Source organism: Myotis davidii, unplaced genomic scaffold (assembly GCF_000327345.1).
Source record: "Myotis davidii unplaced genomic scaffold, ASM32734v1 scaffold247, whole genome shotgun sequence".
NCBI classification, from domain to species: domain Eukaryota; kingdom Metazoa; phylum Chordata; class Mammalia; order Chiroptera; family Vespertilionidae; genus Myotis; species Myotis davidii.
This window is the reverse complement of record NW_006299593.1, coordinates 986277-1007919: the sequence shown is the minus strand read 5'-3', so window position 1 is coordinate 1007919 and position 21643 is coordinate 986277. Positions and strand designations below refer to the sequence as shown.

General features: G+C 38.3%; 1 protein-coding gene across 5 annotated transcripts in view; it reads right to left on the bottom strand.

Annotated features, from left to right (window-relative positions):
• The window catches only part of EXOC6B (exocyst complex component 6B), a 521374-nt gene that overhangs the window by 108540 nt on the left and 391191 nt on the right, over positions 1–21643 (bottom strand). For all 5 annotated transcript variants that reach the window (XM_006775280.2, XM_006775278.2, XM_006775279.2 and 2 more), the window contains one exon: positions 9490–9563. In XM_006775280.2, the coding sequence (XP_006775343.1) occupies positions 9490–9563 (74 nt within the window). The remainder of the gene's footprint in view (positions 1–9489; positions 9564–21643) is intronic.

The following is a 21643-nucleotide window of genomic DNA, read 5'->3' as shown; positions in this document are numbered from 1 at the left end:
CCTGCTAAGTGGGTGTGCTTCCTCTGAGGAAGAGCAAAGCCCCTTGAAAATATACACTGCAGGTGATCAGACCATCCATCTTCCCTTCAAGGACCCTAACTGTTCACTATTTTTTAAAAAATCAATGAATGGCCCTCGGCCGGTTTGGCTCAGTGGATAGAGCATCGGCCTGCGGACTCAAGGGTCCCAGGTTCGATTCCGGTCAAGGGCATGTGCCTTGGTTGTAGGCACATCCCCAGTGGGGGGTGTGCGGGAGGCGGCTGGTCGATGTTTCTCTCTCATCGATGTTTCTAGCTCTCTATCCCTCTCCCTTCCTCTCTGTGAAAAATCAATAAAATATATTTTTAAAAAATCAATGATAAGTCCACCTTTTATAAGACCACCATAGTCTCATGTGGTCAGCATCGACTCCAATACTTGTTCCCTTTCCTCTGGTTCCCAACATCCTGAAACAGCTCCATGGGACTTTAAGAAATTAGATCTACGTGTTGGTGAAATGATTTCCATAGTGAGAGGCTAATGAGTAGGAAACAGCCTTCCCAACATGCTATGATGCTATTTGGCCCAGTAAATACCTGGGTCTTTTCCTAGCATTTAAATGACACCTTACATAATTTATATACCAAAGAGTTGTATTCTGCTTGGATATTATTTCATGAGATGTTGGTCTGGAAAAAAAGATTCTGTGTTAAATTGAAAAAAAATCCCTGAGGCAGGATTTCTGAGCTTACCTCCTTCCTGGTTCAGAGGCTGGTATGAGGTGAGACAGAGTCTCAGCAGTTCAAGAACAGACTCTCTCCAACCAAGGACATTCAGTAATCCCAGAATGTGTTACTTATTACTTATTCCATCTGAAAATTTTCCATGATGGCTCTAGATACTAATGTCCCAAGCAAGGGAAGGAGATACATGTGGTTTGCAGAAGCAGCAGCAGCAGCACAGCAGCTACAGACTTTATGCACCTGCGCCCACCCTTGTGTATGCTGATCCAGCCTTGGCTTCTGTGAGGTCAAAGGTCTAACTTGGTGGAATCTATTTGCAAAATTGACCCAAACTTTTCTTTCCTTTTCTTTTCTTTTCTTTTCTTTTCTTTCTTCCTTTATTTCTTCTTTCTTTCTTCCTTTCTTCCTTTCTTCCTTTCTTCCTTCCTCCCTTCCTTCCTTCCTTCCTTCCTTTCTTTCTTTCTTTCTTTCTTTCTTCCTTTCTTTCTTTCTTTCTTTCAATAGTACCAGACCCAAAGGTGTTAACTCTCCCCTTCTGGGGATGAGGAATTATTTGCTGTCAGAACCTCCTTTGAGGTTAGAAGGACAACTCTGAAGGATGTGGGTGTCTGTCAAAACAACTTGGGCAAAATAATTCTGTCAATATAACTAGAAGACCCTGCTTTCAAAACCTTTTGAAGTATTTCAAGTTGACCATATTATTTATGAAATATTATTTATTTGATTATTTATATAAAACCATAGCTACATGTTCTTTTCTGAAAGCCTGGGTATCAGTATACAGCAGATTTATCCTCCTGGGGATCTTTCCAGAAAACTCCACAGCAGTCCCTAAAACTGGCCATTGCAGAATCAATACAAAAATTCAAAATCTAGGAGATAAAGTGGCATCCCCTTGAAGCTCCAGGGCCATCTGAAGGAAGATTTTTGGAAGAGCAGAATGTTAAAAAGCCCTGTTTTATAAGTATGGGCAATCTACACAAGAATGTAAGCTTCATAATGGCAGGAAGCATGTTTTATTCATTGCACTATGCCCACTGTATCACTCTACCCACAGTAACAATGCTAGGCATAGTGTTGAATGGGTGAATGAATATTTTCTGATGAGGGAGATTTATAATTATATCCAAATGCTGGCTCTGCCTATGTTAAGATATGGACTATCGTCTGCAGGAACTTTTAGTAGCAACGATATCTATGTGGGTGGTCTAATACACTACTTACTACATCTTCTTCTAATCACCAAATGCCTTTTGGATATGATGAAATGACATCTACCCACATATACCTGCTATCCACATATGCTATCATATGGGTGATGCAGATAATCTTTTCCAGGATTACGTGTCTTATGACTTAAACCATTCCTTTCTCTCCCACCACCCACGTCAGTCACAGGAATAGCACCTTCCAACTCCATGAGTTATCAAACTGTTTGATTTCTGACTCTGGTACACATGACTCCCAGTTTCACAGTCTATTCAAGATCATACACAATGTGAAGGTCAACAAAATATTTCAGTTGAACATTTGGAGAGTACTTCTTCTGACAGCATCACTGATCTATACACTTCACATGCCAATCTGTTTCCTCCACCAAGAATATCCTTTCATGAAAACTTTCCCAATTCTCTCCTTCCCCACACCTCTTGTCTTCACCACCATGACAGCAACTCAGTAAATACCTGGGAAAACTACAGGCTCCCACTCCCCCCAAATAAAACCGAAGTTACAGCCCAGTAGATTAAGAGCAAGTATTAAGAAGTACAGGTGGGAGATGGCTTTCTTCCCATTAAATACAGCTTAATGATTGTGATGAAGACTGATACGTGAGGCCTTTTAAGATGTGGGCCTGCCCTACATCTAGCCTCCGAGGTAGGGACTGTTTAGACTGGCCAGCATTAAATATTAACAAATAAATTCTACTGACTATATATCATTTTGATATGTGGTATATCAGACAAAATAAGTTTTTGATATAAATGGGTGTTCTACTGAGGTTAAAATATAAGTAATTATTAAACAAAGTTAAGATTTTGCCAAAGAGCCAATAGCAGACAAGCAAAGAAGGAATGTACCTCTTAGAGGGAATATTGTTCATTAGACTTAGGGCAGGGCAAAAGAGAAGAAAAGGCAATTTGATTCATAAACCAACATTTTATTGAATAGGATGGGAAACAGGAGGAGCATTTTGGAATAGTTAGATTCTTAAGTTATTTTCAGGTTTCTCTATCTGATGTTGACTAACTGAAGTATTGATTTTACATCAAATTTTGTACAACATCTCCAAAGAAATACACAATTATTTCTCTCAGGTCCTACACTTGTTTCTAAGGCAGGTTAAGTGCCTGCAATGGAAATGCACTGTGTTTACTTTAGACTGAAGGTGTAGAAAGTGGGGAATAACTGGCCTAGAGGGAATGCAACCAGCTCAGTCTAAAAAAAAAGCTATAGATATCTTGGGATGGCTTTGCTGCACGAGAGTCATTGCCAACAATTTCCATTCAGTAGATTTCAGGCAATGTCACAACACAGTTCATTCAGTTTTATAAAAACGTATGTATACTGGAAGTAAATAACAGTTGGAACCGAGGAACAGAGATGTGATATTACTAAAGAAAAGAACCTTTTCAAACCTTTTCCTGTTGGTCAGACATGTAAGGTGAACAACCATAAATTAAATAAATATATAAATTATATAAATAATTATCTGGGGGAGTTGAGATTCCCTCACAATGAAGGCAAGGAACAGAAATGTGCAATGTTTCAGGGTGGCCTGCTCAAAAGCAGCATTTGATGAGGAAAAGTATAGGACATAAAACAAAGAGGCCCATGAGGAAGCTGAACAGTAAAAATAAGGTTAAAGGAGAGAACTTAAGAAATGGTAGCTTAAAGAAATTAGCCTACCTCTTAAAGGAGGACAGATAGACTAAGTCCTGGCTAAGTCAAAACACACACACAGTCGCAGAGCAAGAGCTGCTGGGCGCCCGGTGCACTTGAGTGCCCCTTTGTGGATCTCTGGCAGGTATTACCAGAGGATCCAGTTACCAGGTCTTCCTCCCTGTGTGTATGATAAGATCTGTAAACGCCGGCTTGAGGCAGAGAAATGGTGATATTGCTGGTATTATAACTGAAAAAGGTGAAATGTGCTGGAAGATGATCACAGCTATGTGACTGATACAAAATCAGAGGATGTTATCATACTGGCCTAACTCAAAAGGGATTGGTGTGAAAAGAGAGAAAAGGAGGCCAGAGAAGCATAGAAGACTTAACAGCAAGCTGGGGCTGTGGATGCCATGGTTTTCCGCTCCCAGCCAGCAGTCCAGGTGCAAAAGGTAGAAAGTACAAGTCGTGAATTAGGCATGAAATGACCAGTAACGTAATAAACAGTTATTTTAAATGTCTGCTACCCATTTTTGCACATTTTTTGGAGCAGGGAATTGGGCTGGAAAATTTAACAATACTTATAAAAACGACAAATGAACGTGTTCTGGCCCAGCAGTTCTATTCCAAGAATTTATAAGACTGGCACACTTACAGATAAAAAAAAAAAAGTGTGCATGCAAGGTTTCTCATTTGAAATGACAAAGCATTGGAAGCGGCCAGGCCAGGCAGTAGGGGTCGCTTAAGAAAATCACGGAAGAAACCACAGTGGGATATTATGCAGTGGTGAAAAAGAATGAGGCGGCCTGGCTTTCTGATACTGAAATCCTTCTAAGCTACGTTGCTAAATGAAAATAAAGAGGAGTATGTATTTGTAATTACTTTTATATATATAAATATTTCTAAATAACACAAAAAGTTAACAGCAGCAGCTACTCTTGGAAGACAAATGTATTGACCATGAATGAGTCTTTCACCCCTGTTATGTTTTTTGATCATGAACCAGGTGAATGTTCCATCCCAATAGTATAAAAATATTTACATTACAAATATGTTCTAAAATAATTAAGGTCATTGGAAATCTCACAGTCTACTAATGCTATCTAATAAAAATCAGGTTTAAAATATTATACATACAGTAGGAACCTGATTTTGTATAAACTTATATACAGGTAAAGAAATTGAAAAAAATATTTTTTCTCTTGTTTGAACATTTCTGTATTTTCCAAACTTTCAGATAGCATATTTTTATAAATAGATAAACACCATGTAACTTATTTCAACAACATATGCATATCTTATTTGTATATTCAGTTAAAACTGGTGTTAACACATGCACAAACACACACACACACACACACACACACTTTAAACAAAACTTAAAACCAGCTACTTTCTATGCTTGAAATACCTTCTGCCTAACCCTCAGTTTAACTCTCCACCTTTTCCATGCAATATTTTATAAAGCCTCTTCATTTTATAGCTTCTTTTGGTACCTATAGATATAACCTCACTCTTGATTTGCATTGCTTATTTTGCATCATTTATATGAAAGTCTTATATCACAACTGAAATGTTAAGTTGGAATCTGTTTCCCCATTCCTTGATTTGGGCTGGCCTTGTAACTAACTAGCTCTAGCCAATAGAATAGATGGTTTGCTAGTCCCAAGTATAGGCCTCAAGGCACATTTCCTCTTGCTCTCTTGGATATGTGCCAAGATGAATGTGAATAAGCCTGGGTTAGGCTGCGTCTGGGTGAGAGACCACATGGAGCAGAGAAGAGCGGGCCTAGCCAAGGTATTCTAGACCAGGCAGTCCCAGCCAATCTAGCAAACTTACCCCAAAGCCTGAGTGAGCTCAGCTGAACCTATTGCAAACTGCCAATCCATAGAAACTTGAGCTTAATAAATGGTTCTTGTTTTAAACCAATACATTTTGGAGTGAAGTGTTATGCAGCAAAAGCTGCAAATATAATTGAAACATACATAATGACTTCATCCTTCCAATGTCATACTTATCACAATGCATCTTATATTAGAGTCTAGTATTTGCTGATCACCTCTTTGCTCCTAGAGAGCAGGGACTGTATCATATTCATTTGTGTATTCCCACAGCACCTAGGTTGTGTTTTGTTCAAAGTAGTCACTCAGAATTTGATAAATTGCAATAGAAATCAACTGAAGTTCAAATTCTGGTGTTCATCAGCATTATCTACTGAATGTTTAATGAGAAAAATATAATCATAGTACTGTTAAAGAATCAGTACTACTGAGAACCTACTATTGGTTTTTATTTTAATTTCCAATTATTTTAGGCCAGTAAGTATTAGTAGCTGGAGTATACATGTCCTTCCTTCAAGATAGTTCATAAATGAGTCCTTAAGTTGTCCCTCTCAAGATTTAGTATTAATCCAAATTTAGATTTTGATAGAAATATGCACTTATATTTAGTATATGAATATGAAGTTGCATTGCAATACTACTTTTATGAACTTGGAAATATAGAAAGTATAAAGTGGCAAAGAAGGAGATTTTGATGTTCACTGTCTAATTCACATTTTTATTAACAGCAGGTTTTCTAAACCCAGAGATCTGACAAACGAGATCTATATGGAAATGTACTATAACTCTGAAGTGCTATACAAATGTAAAATATCATGAAAGCTTGTATATTCAAAATGTCATTTCAGTCTTTTCCTTAAGAAGTAGAAAAATTAGAATAGACAGGACAGGCGAGAAAGGATGAATAGTTTTGCTATCCACATCTAATTTGCTTCCTAATAAAATTCTATAGCTTTTAAATGACACTCTGCTATTATAAATCTACAATGAGATGATTTCTTCGCATATTCTAGGTTTTGAATATTTTAAAAATTATCATCCACTTGATGGACTGAAACACTGTAAAGCAAGAGAACATGAAAGCATGCTCAGAATGAACACACTCATGAACAGTGAAATAAATAGACTTAAGGACAGTAAAAGAACATCATGCTTCACTGAACTGGGAACACGTCCTCCTCTGGCACGGGCGTGCTCCCTATAACTTACCCTAACTAACTTCTTCCTTTTAACATTTGCCATTCCTGTTTATTGTTATGTTTGACTTATAAAGGGCATGCTATTCAGTTAATAAGGTGGATACGGAATCAGAACCTAAAAGGTTTAGATAGGCTAAATAAATAAAAATGCTCAAAATCTGTGTTGTTAATATGTTTAAAAGAAAAGCATAGACCAAAGAGAGTAAAGTCCCCAGTTCTGGTCCATAAAATCAACCATATGAGGACTATCTGAGGAATGGGTAACAATGCTACATTTGAAAAAGATTCAATTACTAGAAGATAGGAAGTTCAATAAATCAGAATAAAAGGCCCATCCCCCAATTTGAGGTTATTAATGTTATTAATAAAAACATGAAGAGTCAAAGAGTCAAAGTTAAGTGAGACAGAGTTTAGCCAATTTAAGAAATATCTTTCTCATAATCAGACTGTCCTAAGGCGGGCCTGCTGCTTTGGAGCAGTTGAGTCCTCTTCAAGGAGGAAATCAAGCACAGCTGGGGTGCTGTCCAGGGAGTCAAGTATCAAGCCAAAGGTGATACTACATGATTTTTAAGATTAGTCCCTGGCCCCCAAAATTCCTTAACTCTATTTTAGGATTCCGAAGAGCACATCCAAAGGACACAGATTCAGACATTAATCATGCCTCATTTGAAGTCTAGATACCTCCTTCGGAAACCTACTCCCAATCTTTCTATTTATAATTTGAACATCTCTATGGTTCAAAATAATCGTCTCTTTAAAAAAAAAATGCTCACTTTCAATAAGTTATGAGAATGACTAAGATAACTGTAAGAAGATCAATATTTTCAGCATCGGGTGTGGAAGGATAATTTTTCTCACAATAATTCAACCTATCTGAGACCTCCTGATAACGAGCTGCAGCCTGAGAGCTAGGAAAGGTTTCCAAATGACCTGTTAAAAAATGTAAGCTGCTCTAATGGGGACAGACATTAATAGAAATTAGGCGATCGATACAATAGGAAGACATACTCTTTCTTTATTCGTAAAATGTTGAGGTTTAGGGTTCTACTGCTCCAACATCATAAAAGGGTGTGGAGAACAGAAATGTGACAGGAAACTGGAACTTCAGCATAAACAGTGCTCACCGAGAGCTCACAAGTGCATGCACATTGCTCCCCGGCTCAGATACGCCTTATTTTGGCTGTGCTCTAACTCATTCCCTTCGTTAACATTTTCTGTGAACACTAGTTGCTGTCCATAGGGACCAAAACCACAAACTAGAGAGAATGACCACACTTCCTTCTCATGAATAGTGAGAAGGGAAACATTTTTTCCTTGGATGCGATTTTCCAATGAAATTCAGTTTCTGCTTTCCAAGAAAAGCCGATTGGCTCCGAAGTTTCTGAGAAGAAACAAGGGGGAAAGTCCAACAGATCCACTCCACAAAAACCTAAAGCAAAATCCCAATCTCTCAGCCTCATGTCAGCCCATGGGTTAAAACCTGAATGTCTCAGTTGAGTTGCTGAATCCACAGGTGGAAGGTCTTAATGTAGAAAGAGATACTGAGCTCCATTTGTGACCATGCTGAGAAAGCCTTTATGTGTAAGCGAACCCCCACCTCGGCCCTCAAATATTAAGTTGACACACGTTTCTGGGACGCGGCCTGAATCCTCAAACTTTGGCGGATCTATAGAGACACAATTTTCTGTTTTCTGCTTAACAGGGCTTTCCAGAATTGTCATCAGATGACAGATTACACCACCCATCACAAGGATTCAGGGGTAGCTCAAGCCATCCATTATGGGGCAAAAGCTGTTCCAGCATGAATCGAGTCACAGTGGTAAGGAGACTACCGATACAGCTTTAAGAAATACCCTGGGCATCTAAAAGTTTTCAGAATGCAAACTATGTCAGCTCTGAAAACAAGAGGCACTGCATCATTATGGCAGGAGAAACAAAGCCAGCCCCCTTCTTAAAACAGACCAAAAAAAAGATTGTTTTAATAGGAGAGAAGCATCAGTCATTGATTCTTACTTCATTCACACTTTCTATCCAACCCCATCCATCTTCAGAGTGAAGAGATGACAGAGCCCAGTTCATTTTCTCCCTCTTGAGGCCCCCGCCCATCCTGCCCCTCTGTACCCAAACCACCAAGGCCTACCCACCATTTCAACCTGCAGGCCACAGCTCTATAGAGCAAGTCTTTCTGTCTGATGGGCTTGCAAAGCTCTGGTATGCATAAGGACAGGTTTTCATCATGTTATTTTAATGGGGTTGCCTGTCAGGTTAGCGTGAGTGGTCAGGGCCTTTGCTAATCATCTTCTAAAATGACCATTTAGTCACTCATGGCTGACCACCTTCTACAAAGGAGGGGATGGGAAGACTTAAGGCAACAGAAAAAAGTCAACAAGCCTAACCAATAGTCCAGAATGTAAAATATTTCATTTTCCTTAAATGCTCCTGCCCTCATTATCTGCAAACAAAAGTTCTCTAGGCAGGCAGTCTCTGCATCAGTGCACCTGCTTAGCATTGGTTTGCTGAGTTATCTTTTTGCTGTGTCTGCAGAAGCCAACTATAACACAATGGGTCGCATCACTTGAGGGTCACTTGAGTCCCTCTACTCTTTGGGTCCCTCCTCCTACCTCCTGCCTTCCCTTCTACCCACAAAACCTTTAACTCCACCATAGCTAAGGATCCCAGATAGCTAAATAAAAGAGGTGGCCTCAAACACAGAGAAAAACCCTTAGGTCTCCAGTGTGAATCGCCAATGCCAATCCCCCGTCCCTCCCCTTTTTCCTTAAGACCTGATGGTCTTCAGTCACACATCTTAAAAGAAAAACAAAAAACAAAAACACAAAGACTTACTTGTCTCAAGTCGATGAAGGCCAACTGCAGCGTGTCCTCCTGGAACCCAGGCACCGGGCCGGATCTGGCAAACTCTGTGGGAAAGAAAAGAGGATAAAAAGCGCCTTTAACTAACCATGGACAGGGAGATTGGCAGACGGATGACAGGGAAGACAAGAGAGGCTGGGGGAAAGGAGGACCAAGCTTCTAAGGAGTCATGTCTCTCTCCCTTCAGCTTCTTTGTTTGCCCTTCAAAATTCGTGTCATCAAAACACCATTAATTCCAGCATCCTGACAGCAAGGAAACTGTACTAATTCGACCTGAAATTTATTCCCAGGAGCTGCGCTGGGCTTCAGAGTATTTGTTTTGTGAATGGACAAACAACTTGCAAAGGAGGAGGGAGTGGGGGAGAGAAAAAAGTTTTTCCTCTCAACACAATAAAATCTTCAGCTGTGAAACTCTTTTCAGTTCCGAAAGCTATTTATATTTTAGATCGCTGAAGGAATTTTCCAATTTCACGCCTGTCACCTCATTCCCCAAGCATTTATCAAAAAATATTCCCTGCCACATCATTAATTATTCCCTTACTGATTATTTGCATTATCTCATGAGTGCACTATTGCCAACACACCATGCACACACGCACACACCAGCAGCAGAGGCGCCCAATGCAGTGTTTGGCTTTTGAGCAAAAGAGTATTTGCAGATATAGAAAGGCCCATCGAAATAAATCTTTCTACAGAAACTTGGGGAACATTTGCACATGTCCTTCTTTCTAGTATAGTTTTTCTTCTTGACATCTACTTCTTATTCCACTTTCGAACATTCCTTTTCTCTTTCCTCTACTCCAATTTAGTCTTAGGTCAAAAAGAACAGACCACATGAATGCAATTTGCAATTTACAGTAGTGCCTTGGGTACATGCTCAGTTTATGACTCTGGCTTCTATATCGTTAACAAGAAGATAACTGCACAGGGCTACAGGGACAAATACTAGTAACAGTTAAGAATGTCAAATTTTATTGTCCTAGGCCTGCTTATTATGAAATTAAAAGGTCTTGTGTAAGCCCCCTACACAGGAGTGTGTGTGTGTGTGTGTGTATGTGTGTGTGCGTGTGTGTGTGTGCGCACACAGGAAATTTAAAAGGTAGACAGTTATTATGTCTTGAGTTCTCTCTGTGAAGCCAAAGTGTGATGGACATTAACACCAATCTACTACTCATCTCAAAAATAACTCGAGGATCAGCGCAAAGCAAATATGAAAAGGAATGCTTTCCTTTCAATTATATTTTCCTCCAGGAATGAATTGAAGAAATTATCAAGAGTTGATATCATACTTTCCTTTTGAAATTAAATAAAATCCATCGGGATATTTGCATATTTGTCTGAAAAACAACTAGTGATTGGATATATTCAAATGACGATGTGTGAACAATGATAGAAATTTCTGTCCATTAAAAATATTTTCCACCTACAGGCTTCTAAGACATAATAGGTTTTCACAAAATCCCGGCCTAACTTTAAAAAATAATGCTACCCAGTCAAGTTGCAGGGATTATGAAAACAGTGTGTGCCATGAAATTTTAAACAACTTATTAAAGTGATTAAAATATAGCACAAATGTACATAAAAGATTCTTATTTTAGACATTCCAAATAAAAATTATCCATAAATGAAGAAGACAAACTATATACCACAATTCACATAACTTTCTATTTGCTTTGAAAAGAAAATTCAAATGTCATTTATAAATTAATTATATCATATGGATAGCCCAAATGATTAAAGTTTTAAAAAACTAAAATTCTAAAACTGTACAATACTTGATGAGGGCCCAGTTAATAGAAAGCTTGACATAATCCATCCTTCATATCTTACAATAGCCATTATCTGTGATAACCTTGTATACAGCAGCTGTTGAAGTCACACGTACAACTTTCCTATTATACGCTCCTGTAGAAAGCAGTCCTTTGAATTATGGCCACAGCCCCTCTCTTTGACAGCTTTGATTGGCAGGTGGTCAGCTTCAATAGGCCTCCCATGCAACGTGCTTTCATCCAAGGTTGGTAAATTATTACAATTGCGCCTGAATGACTCAAGGCTATGCTGCATCATTTGAAGTATTGCAGTCCTCTCCATCAGTAGGAACCCTACTCGAGTCAAAATGCAGTTTCTAGCAAATTTTCTACTGCCTACACATGTGCAACTCAGAAGAGTTACCCTGCGATGCATGGTTTGAGAGCTGGCTAAACATTCTTGAATCTCCTTATTGGGCATGCTCCCTGGGGCTCACAGGTGAAGCTGATGAAACCTTCAGGATTCTGGATGTGATACATACTTAGTTCTCAGAGTCTCACTTTATAGACTTCATTTTTATGACATACTGAATCTTCCAGATTCCCAGAGGACATAGTGGCCTTTTAGATTTGACTTTCCTTTCATAAATCAAGAAATCAAAGAATGACAACTGTATCAAGATATGACAAAGTAAAGATTAATTTTCATGTAGAGCTTATGGAAATGTCTAATTACAATATAGTCAACATGATATTTGTATTTTTTTCTCATTGTCTTATGTGTGTGATTGTTGTCATCCCATGTCGATAGTAAACTCCTTAAGGATAAAGAACATATCACAGAACCTAACAAGTATTCAAAACAGTAAATGTGTATCAAATACTTATATATTAAATAAATAAGTTACAAAAATAGCAAGATTCATTAATCACACAAACTCTTCACTGCCAATAACAATCTTTTGATCGCAATAGGTAAGGTGTTATAACATGAATATCGATGAGCAGGCTTTAGGAATTTGTAAGTTCCCTAAAATTAGGTGCAAAATGATTTAGGGGATAGGCTCTGGGGTCATAAAAAACAGAGCTTGAGGCCAAGTTCCCCTAGCTCTATGGCCATGGGAAAATTAATCTCCTTACCCTTCAATGTCTTTATCTCCAAAATGAGGATAACAGTGCATTCCTTATAGTGCTGCTTTGCAGATTGCATGAAATAACACATGTAAAGCAGTTGGCAGAGTGCCTGGCATATCATAATTGATTATCATTACAATTAGTTTTTGGTGTGATTATGCATTTCTCTGGGAAGAAGATTCATAGCTTTCACTGAATTCTCAGAGGGTTGGTGAGCAAAGGTTAAGAAATAATTGTAAACCCAGGACAAAACATTAAAAGAAATTCAGTTACTATTCAATGAAAAGTTGGCATTGCAAATTTATAGGCAAGTACCTCAGTACTTCACTGAAAGGAAGTTAATGTGATAATTAGCCAAAGCAATTTTCACTGCTATTATTTTAAAAATTCAATAAATGCATAAAATACATATCTAATTTGTGACTCAATGTATCTTTGAAAACATAATTATTGTCCTAGAGTCAATATTTTAGATATATCAAAAATGTTGATTGCATAAGTGTGAATATTTAAAAAATAAAATGAAAATTTGTATATAGTCTGATTTCAACTACATAAAATGTAATATGCATCAAAGACACACGGTAAGCACTAATCTCATAATGTTAACTGAGGCTGTTACTGAGAGGAAGCTTATAAGAGGGCTTTATTCTTTTTATATCTTATAAATTTTTAAAATGAGTACAGCCCACTTTTATAATCAGAGAAAATGAAATAGAAGAATACACACACACACCCCAAATTATTTAGTGGTGCTCATTTAGTAGTACTTTTTCTAGTGAAAAGAGATATAACTTGTTCAAGATTTATCATTATCACCTGGGATTGATTTGCACACCCAAATTCCCAGATGATGGAATGTGCCTGATAATTTTGAATTAAAGTGATAGAAAGGAGGAAAACCACACATAGGAGGGGGCAAGAAGCTCCCAGCGAAAAACACACTGATGCACGCACAGATTGATTCTACGGACACACAAGTCTCTTGAGAGTCACGAATGAAAACCTTCCTCCTTTGACACCACAGACAGGGGAACATGCAAGCAATTCTGGCCAAAAGGAGCCGATGGGTAAATAGGGCACAATGCACCAGTCCCTTTCTGGATTTGCCTCTGGATTCCAGTAGCTGTAGGTTTTCAGTCTCTAAATGGTTAAGGCACCACCGAAGTTTCCATAACCTGGAGTTCTACAGAATGGCCTCCCTATTGCCAAAATAACAGGGTGCTTGTTCTACTTCGCACAGAACCGCACCTCACCTTTGACCACCTCATATGACTTGGGCACTGACAAGTTCCAGTGAGGCTGGCGAGGAAGCTTCCTCTCAGAAAAGCAGGACCGAGCCACCCACAGAAAGTGCTCTCTCCTCAGCGGCTCTTCCCTGCCGGCCCAACATGGGATGGATTCCCAGAGTCGAAGCTGGCATCACTTTGCAAATGTGAAACATCTTTTCAAGAGGAAATTGACAACTCACTGGATTTAATGAAGGAATTACTTTCATTAAAAATACATTAAAAGGAGGTGTAAAAGTTACAAAAAAGAAGGCATACTGTTAAGTGAAGATTTAACCAGGGAAAGAAGTTCACACAGAAAGAGTATTTTACTTACCAAATAGACAACATTCCCTCACATTCTCACATACACACAATTAAACCTATGAAGTGTGACAATCATTTTTGAAAACAATATTAATTTCTCAAAACTATCCTGTAGGCTTACATTTCTAATAATATTCATATTATAATGAAATGGAATTAGTAAAGGAGGAAAAAAAAAGAGGGAGTCCACTAATTTCAAAATGCTTTCTAGATTTCCTAAAGGTCGATCTTAAAATTACTAACTTTGTCACTAAGAGGGGGGAAGAAAAATATTTTTCAATCCAAAATTATCAGGCACATTCACATTTAGCTGAAGAAAAACAAGGTATACATTTCTAAAGGGCATAGAACTCTAATTAGAATAAAATGGTTGAATCAGTTATAAGGGGCTCTGAGAAGTCAAAATGTCTGCAATCTATATAGCTAGACAGGAAATTTTGGAGTTTATTGAAAGCAAGTTGTGAGAAACAAAATATAAAACCAGTTCTTCTGAATCTTAGCAAATTGTCTACAGAACAAGAGTAATTTCCAAAGGAAGATGAACAACAAAGTAAATTTTATTTCAGAAAAATAAAACTACTACAATACCGGGCAAATAGGAAAAATAAAATTGTTAGAAGAAAACATTTTTTTCAAATAAAAGAAAGTTGAAAAGACAGTAGAGAACATTTTAACCAGTGGTCCCTGAATAACATCATATACTATGGCTCCCAATGAACTTCCAGGCCAGGCAATGGACGTGATATTGTCACTATCCCTCACTGAATGGATGAGGGATTTGGCCAAAATGCCAGGCAAGAAAGAAAACTCAGTACCTGGGAGTGCAAAATATGTTGAGTACTTGTTTATATCTTAAGATCATGTCAGGTCACATGTGGTTTTTGTGGGATTGAAAAAATAAGAGCTGCTGTTGCTATATTAACATAATGGTTTCCTGGTATCTGGCTCCCTGGAGCAATAGATAAGGAGCATGCTAGCCTACAAAGTGTGGCTCTAGGGAAGCTAAAGCCTTCTTGCATCACTTCACACTGGCTCCACTAAGCTAATTACAGAGAGGAGGTGATGGTGCCCACAGGGACTGCACTCAAGGCCCTGCTGGTCAGAGAAAGGTTGGCCAGAACATAAGGAAGTAAGAATTTAAGGTGAGAGATAGCAATAACACAGAGGGGTGGGGGGGTCTGGAAGGGAAATGATTTTTGGAGATTCAACTGACTATACAGGGTGTCCCACAAAAATGTAGCTCAATTTTGAAAATGCAATGTATTTTAATAAACACTGCCTTTATAATGATTCAAGTGTGTGCATACATTTTTGGGGGGCTACCCTATTTTTGTATAAGTGTGCTTGTATGGACATGTGATCATAAAAACAGCTACCTTTATTTACCCAGGGTATGCCTCTGTGATGTAAACTATTCTTTGCTTTAACGTATATTAAATATGTAAGTCACTAGATCTTCTACCTCGATAGAAGATCAGTACAGGCTAACTCGAATTTGAATCTCAAAGTTTCTGTGAGAGAAAACTGATAATAATAAAGTGTGATAGCAAATGCCAAACCAGTACTCCAGATTTATAAATAATTTTTAAAGTTTAATTCTCCAAGAACCTTTTGCTTTGAAAGACCATTGAAAAGTAGGACAGATAGACATAGCCTTTTCATTATTAAGGAACGGATCCCCTAGAAACTAGGAAATGGCCATAGGAATGAACTTTCATGCTGCTGGTAAGTAAACAAGTCCATCCATCGCCATCTGGCTCTCCGTTGAACAAACCACTGAGAGGAAATGAGAGTCCAGGCACTTGCAGTGACTGGTGTCAATGACAGCACACATTCACCTGGAGTGGGAAGCTCTCTTGTGAGAAATAAACATAGAAAATGGGAGAAGCTGATTTTTATGCCTTGCTTAACGTGTAATAATAATTAGTAAAACAGTTCAATGAAATTAGTTGGTTTCATCTAGTAAAACAAACTAGAAAACAATTCTGTTCAAGTTCTAAAGAAAGAGATGATGTAAGTTCCTATAGTGTCGTGAAGTCTAGGGGACATTGGGTTCCTTTGTAGAAACACAGTGCTACTCTTTATCTAAAGAAATTATATTCTATTTTACACCCTTATATTCTATATACACCCTTGTCCGAGTGTATATATTTTAAACTAAAAAGTTTTTGCACTGCAGAGGAAGCCATCAACAAAATGAAAAGACAACCCAACTCATAGTTAGAGGACTGACTGATAACTGTCAGAGGATAGGGGGTAAGGGACTAGGTAAAAAAGGTGAAGTGATTAAGCAAACCTCATAGACCAGCCGTGGGCAAACTACGGCCCGCGGACCGGATCCGGCCCATTTGAAATGAATAAAACTATTGAAAAAAAAGACCGTACCCTTTTATGTAATGATGTTTACTTTGAATTTATATTAGTTCACACAAACACTCCATCCATGCTTTTGTTCCGGCCCTCCGGTCCAGTTTAAGAACCCATGTGGCCCTCAAATTAAAAAGCTTGCCCACCCCTGTCATAGACACAGATAACAGTATGGTGATTACCGGAGTGGAAGTGGGAAATGGGGAAGGTAGACAAGGGTATAGGAGATATAAATGGTGATGGAAGGAGACTTGACTTAGGGTGGAGAACACACAATACAATATACAGATGATGTATTATAGAATTGTATACCTGAAACCTATATGATTCTATTAACAAATGTCACCACAATAAATTTAAAAATAAATTTTTTAAAATATTCTAAATGATAGATAAGAATACTTTCACTGCATTCACTAAATTAAACAGAGTGACTTTTTTATTGTGTGAATATTTGTAGAGGAAGAAGTGGCAGAAAAATGCCATGCCATATCATACTGGACTTTCCCTTAATATTCTACAGAAAAATAATAGCCAAAAAAGAAAACTAGCAAAGGATGTCCTAGGACTTGAGCCTATATCCCAGAATTCTATAATTGAACGGAGCCTTAATAATTACCAAGAACTTTCACAGATGAAAAAATTAAGGCCAAAATGGTTAAATCAGTGAACCAGTTAGAATCAAATCCCTCTCAGTCTATTTCAATATGCACCTCCCATCTGGAATGTCTAAAAACAAATATTCATTTTACATGTTCCTTTATATACACACTAGAGGCCCGGTGTACAAAATTCATGTACGGGTAGGGTCCCTAGGCCTGGCTGGCAATCAGGGCTGATCAGGGCCTTCCTTCCCCCAGCTGGTGGCTGCCAGCCGTCAGCCAAAGCCTTCCTTCATTCCGGACCGCCCCCTGATGGTCAGCACACATCATAATGAGAAGTCAAACTCCTGAGGGGACAATTTGCATATTAGCCTTTTATTATATAGGATTACACACTCTTTTCTACTTAGTTAGGAAACAATAAAATCATGAAGTTATATACATTTATGTAAAGTCACACTTATCCTCCAGTATTCCGAATGTTTTATGATTTCGCAAAATAAGGGCTGATTTTGTTATAGTTCTTTAAAACTATGGTGAAAAGAAGCCTCTCCCAGTTGAGCACCAGCAGTGCTTCTGTGCAAAATCTCTAGGACCACTGAGGATCTGCCGTAAGAGGGTGGACTCCCTGAGAGACGAGAAAGACTGGTATTCTGAAGAAGTAACTTTATACCCTTGATATTTGTACTATGCTTTTAAGGACTTAATTTTACCCATGTGTTTGTTCAGCACTGATTACTCTGTTGTTTGAATATATACACAAAGCTATGGCTATTTGAAATTTTACATGGAGAAAGAATTCTATATGGCATTTAACATAACAGTGAAAACCAATTCCCCTAGAAAAGCACTGTCCAAATAGAAATGCAAGCCATATGTGAAATTTAAGAATTTCCAGTGGATACATTTAAAAGAAGAAAAATTAATTTTAAAATTAATAATATCTTATTTGACCCAATATTTCTAAAATATTTTAATATCAACATGAATTAATATTTTAAATATTATTCAATTTTTTTAAATCCAATATGTATTTTACACTGACCACACATCTCATTTCCGATGAGCTGCATTTCAAATGCTCATTGACACTTGTGGCTAGTGGCTGTAATATTGGTCAGCACAGCTTTGGATGATGTTAATTGTAATGAATGTAAACCAGAATAAAATGTGCAGAGAATGACTTCAGATTTTGAAGTGATAAAAAAAAGAGCACTCCTAAAATTCATAACAATCTGAAATCTATTTTTACATTGGCTATGAAATAAGGATTAAAGCACATGTCCACAATCTATGTTATGGATTTATTCAGCTGATATTTTTTAAATGTCACTCTGAAATGGCTGTATGCTTTGTAAATTCTTCACCATGCCTGTCGGTAAATCTTTATATCACCTCTCTATTAATCCTTATGCCAGAATTTTTACCTTTCTTCTCTTCATCCCATTTTCCCTTTTTCAAAAAATATGTTTTTATTGATATATTAGAGGGAGAGGTTTTTTAGGAGGGAAAGGGAGGGAGGAAGGGAGGGAGAGAGAGAGACAGAGAGAAACATTGATGTGAGAGAGAAACATTAATCAGTTGTCTCCTGCAACACACCCAACAGGGGATTAAGTCTGCAATCTGGGCATCTGCCCCCACTGGGAATCAATCTGGCAATCTTTTGGTGCCTGGGCCAATGCTCAACCAACCAAGCCATGCTGGCCAGGGCCCATTTTCCCTTTCTTACATTTAGCTTAATTATTTTTCAATGTATTCTGTTGAAAGTGATCTTAGATCATTTTTGAGAAACAGTAGAATATAATTTTTTTAAATGATGATAGTTGATTAGCATATAATTTTCTGGACAAAGTTCTCTGTCTCCATTACCGAGCCAATGATGATAGTAGCAATCTTGAACTGCAAAATATTTTATAAGTGTACAATATAAAATAAATGCTGACCATTAAAAGGAGAAGTATCGCCGAACCGGTTTGGCTCAGTGGATAGAGCGTCGGCCTGTGGACTGAAGGGTCCCAGGTTCGATTCCGGTCAGGGGCATGTACCTTGGTTGCGGGCACATCCCTACTGGGGGGCGTGCAGGAGGCAGCTGATCGATGTTTCTCTCTCATCGATGTTTCTAGCTCTCTATCCCTCTCCCTTCTTCTCTGTAAAAATTCAATAAAATATATTTTTTTAAAAAAAGGAGAAGTATCAAGACTCACAGGGGAGGTAGGCCTAACTACACTATGAAGAAAGCTCAAAATCAGAGAAATGAGTAAGGCAGGCTCCACATGGGATGTTTCCCAAGTAAAATGAGCTAGATTTTTTTTTTAAGTCAACACAACTCTTTTCAAACTGATAGTAGATAATGTTTCTTTGGTATACATTTCATGAATGGTCTCACAATTTGCTAGGAAAACTATTCTCATAGTCTAAGCTGATGTCCACAAAAAGCAGACATTTCATTAGCTAGAACAATGGGGATTGTGGTCCTTTCTGGAATTTACTCATGTAATTTTGGGCTCATCATATAAGCTCTTCGTGCCAGATGTCTCAGCTGTAAAATGAAGGTACTATTTCACTTGCTTGAAGCTATGTAACTGAATCAAATATACTCTTGAGTCTGTGATATAATAAAGACTATATACCTGGTGTTTTCCCCCAGCTCCTGTAATAGAATTTGAAACTCTCTTGGAAGCTCCTGAGTAACAGGAATATCTTTTGTTATTCATAATGAGCTCCTTTGGACCATACATAAATTTATACTAACAAGGTAACTGGAGGTAGCCCTCAGATAGTTTAAAGGACGGGCTGGACAAGCCAAAAAGACCAAATCCTTGACTGGAGGATTGAAATTTTCAGCCCATCCCCAATCTCCAGGGAGGGAAGAGAAGTTGGAGATTGATTTCAGTCATGTAGCCAATTATTTACTCAATCATACCTATGTGATGAAATTCCATATAAAAACTCTGCACACTGAAGCTCAATGGATCTTCTGATTGGGGAGCACACTGATATGCAAGGAGGGTGAGATGCTCCAATTCCATGAGAAGGGGACATGGAAACTATGCTGCCTTCCTCCTCCCCGGGACCCTGCTCTATCCACCTCCTATCTGGTGCTCCTGAATCTATCCTTTAAAAGAAAATTAATCATGAATACAGCACTTTTAGTGTGTTCTGTGAGTTTTTCTAGTGAATTATTGAATCCAAAGGGGATGTTGGGAGCCCTGAATCTGTAGTCAGCTAGGAAGAAGTGCAAGTGGCTTGAGGTTATCTGAGACTTGTGGCTGATATCTGCTGAAGGGCAGTCCTGTGAGAGTGCAGTGTGCACTGTCACTGGTTAGTTAGTGTTAGAATCAGATTTGAATTGTAGGACACCCAATTGGTGTCAGAGATGTGCTGTAGGAACACAAGGTCCAATTCAGATGAAGTGTAATATAACTTGATATTGAGTCCATTTTAGTATTTAGGTTATAGCCAAAGATGTCTCAGCATAATTAATGTGAAAACTGGAATTAAATACATTAAAATAATAATACGAATTTTCCCTATCTGACCACTTCTTCAAATAATCAAAATTTTAAAAATATTAAATTAAAACAAGTCCTCATTTATTAGAAATCATTTTCCATATGGCAAAGTACAAAGTTCTGCATATCTTGCCTGGAAAAAGCTAATTTTTTTAGCTTTGTCTCTTTGCTTCATAGATTTTAGTATTAGTTGAGAATCTCCCACCTACTGAAATTTTAATGTAAAGTAGTAAAACAATGATCCAACTGAAACCACAGATCTTGATAACTTTGATTAAAATTAGTTTTAACTCCTAGCTTTAGAAATAATATGCCTATACATCTCAGAAACCTAGCCTTGCCCCAGAAAATCAACAACCCCCAAGGCAGTAGGAGACAGTAGCCCTGGTCTGATAATGGTAAGACTCCCTGGACCTCTGGCAGGCTAAAGATAACATCTTGACCTAAATTATGTTTCAGTACCTGAGCCCTAAGGTGGAACCACCCCTTGGCTACTTTCCCATGAGTCAGACAGAGGGATGCTGGGGAAAAAAACCCTCAGAACTGTCTTCAAGATCAGAAGAAATGATTCATTACCCTTACCTCACCTCAGACCAATCAGCTCATAGCATGATCATGAACCCCTAACCCACAGTGTCTTGTGATCTGCCCTATATAATCTGTTACCTAACCTACACGAGTTCGGGCTTTTGAGCATTAGCTTCCTGTTCTCCAGAATGGCACCATTCATAATAAAATAATATTTCCATTTTTAGTTTTTTGAGGAAACTCCATACTGTCTTCCATAGTGGCTGCTCCAGCCTGCATTCCCACCAGCAGTGCACGAGTGTTCCTTTTTCTCCACATCCTTTCCAGCACTTGTCGTTTGTTGATTTGTTGATGATAGCCAGTCTGACAGGTATGAGATGGTACCTCATTGTTGTTTTGATTTGCATCTCTCGGATGATTAGTGACTTTGAGCATGTTTTCATATGTCTCTTGGCCTTCCTTCTGTCTTCTTTCCAAAAACATCTATTTAGGTCTGTTGCCAATTGGGCTCACTCTTGCAGGGGCCCCAGAGAGGACTGGTCAAATACCCCCTGAATTGTGCCTGAAGACCCAGAGGCTGGGAGTTGTCCTGGGGGTGTTAGCTCCCCAGCCCTCTCCGTGCTCCGGGCTGCCTGTGGGCG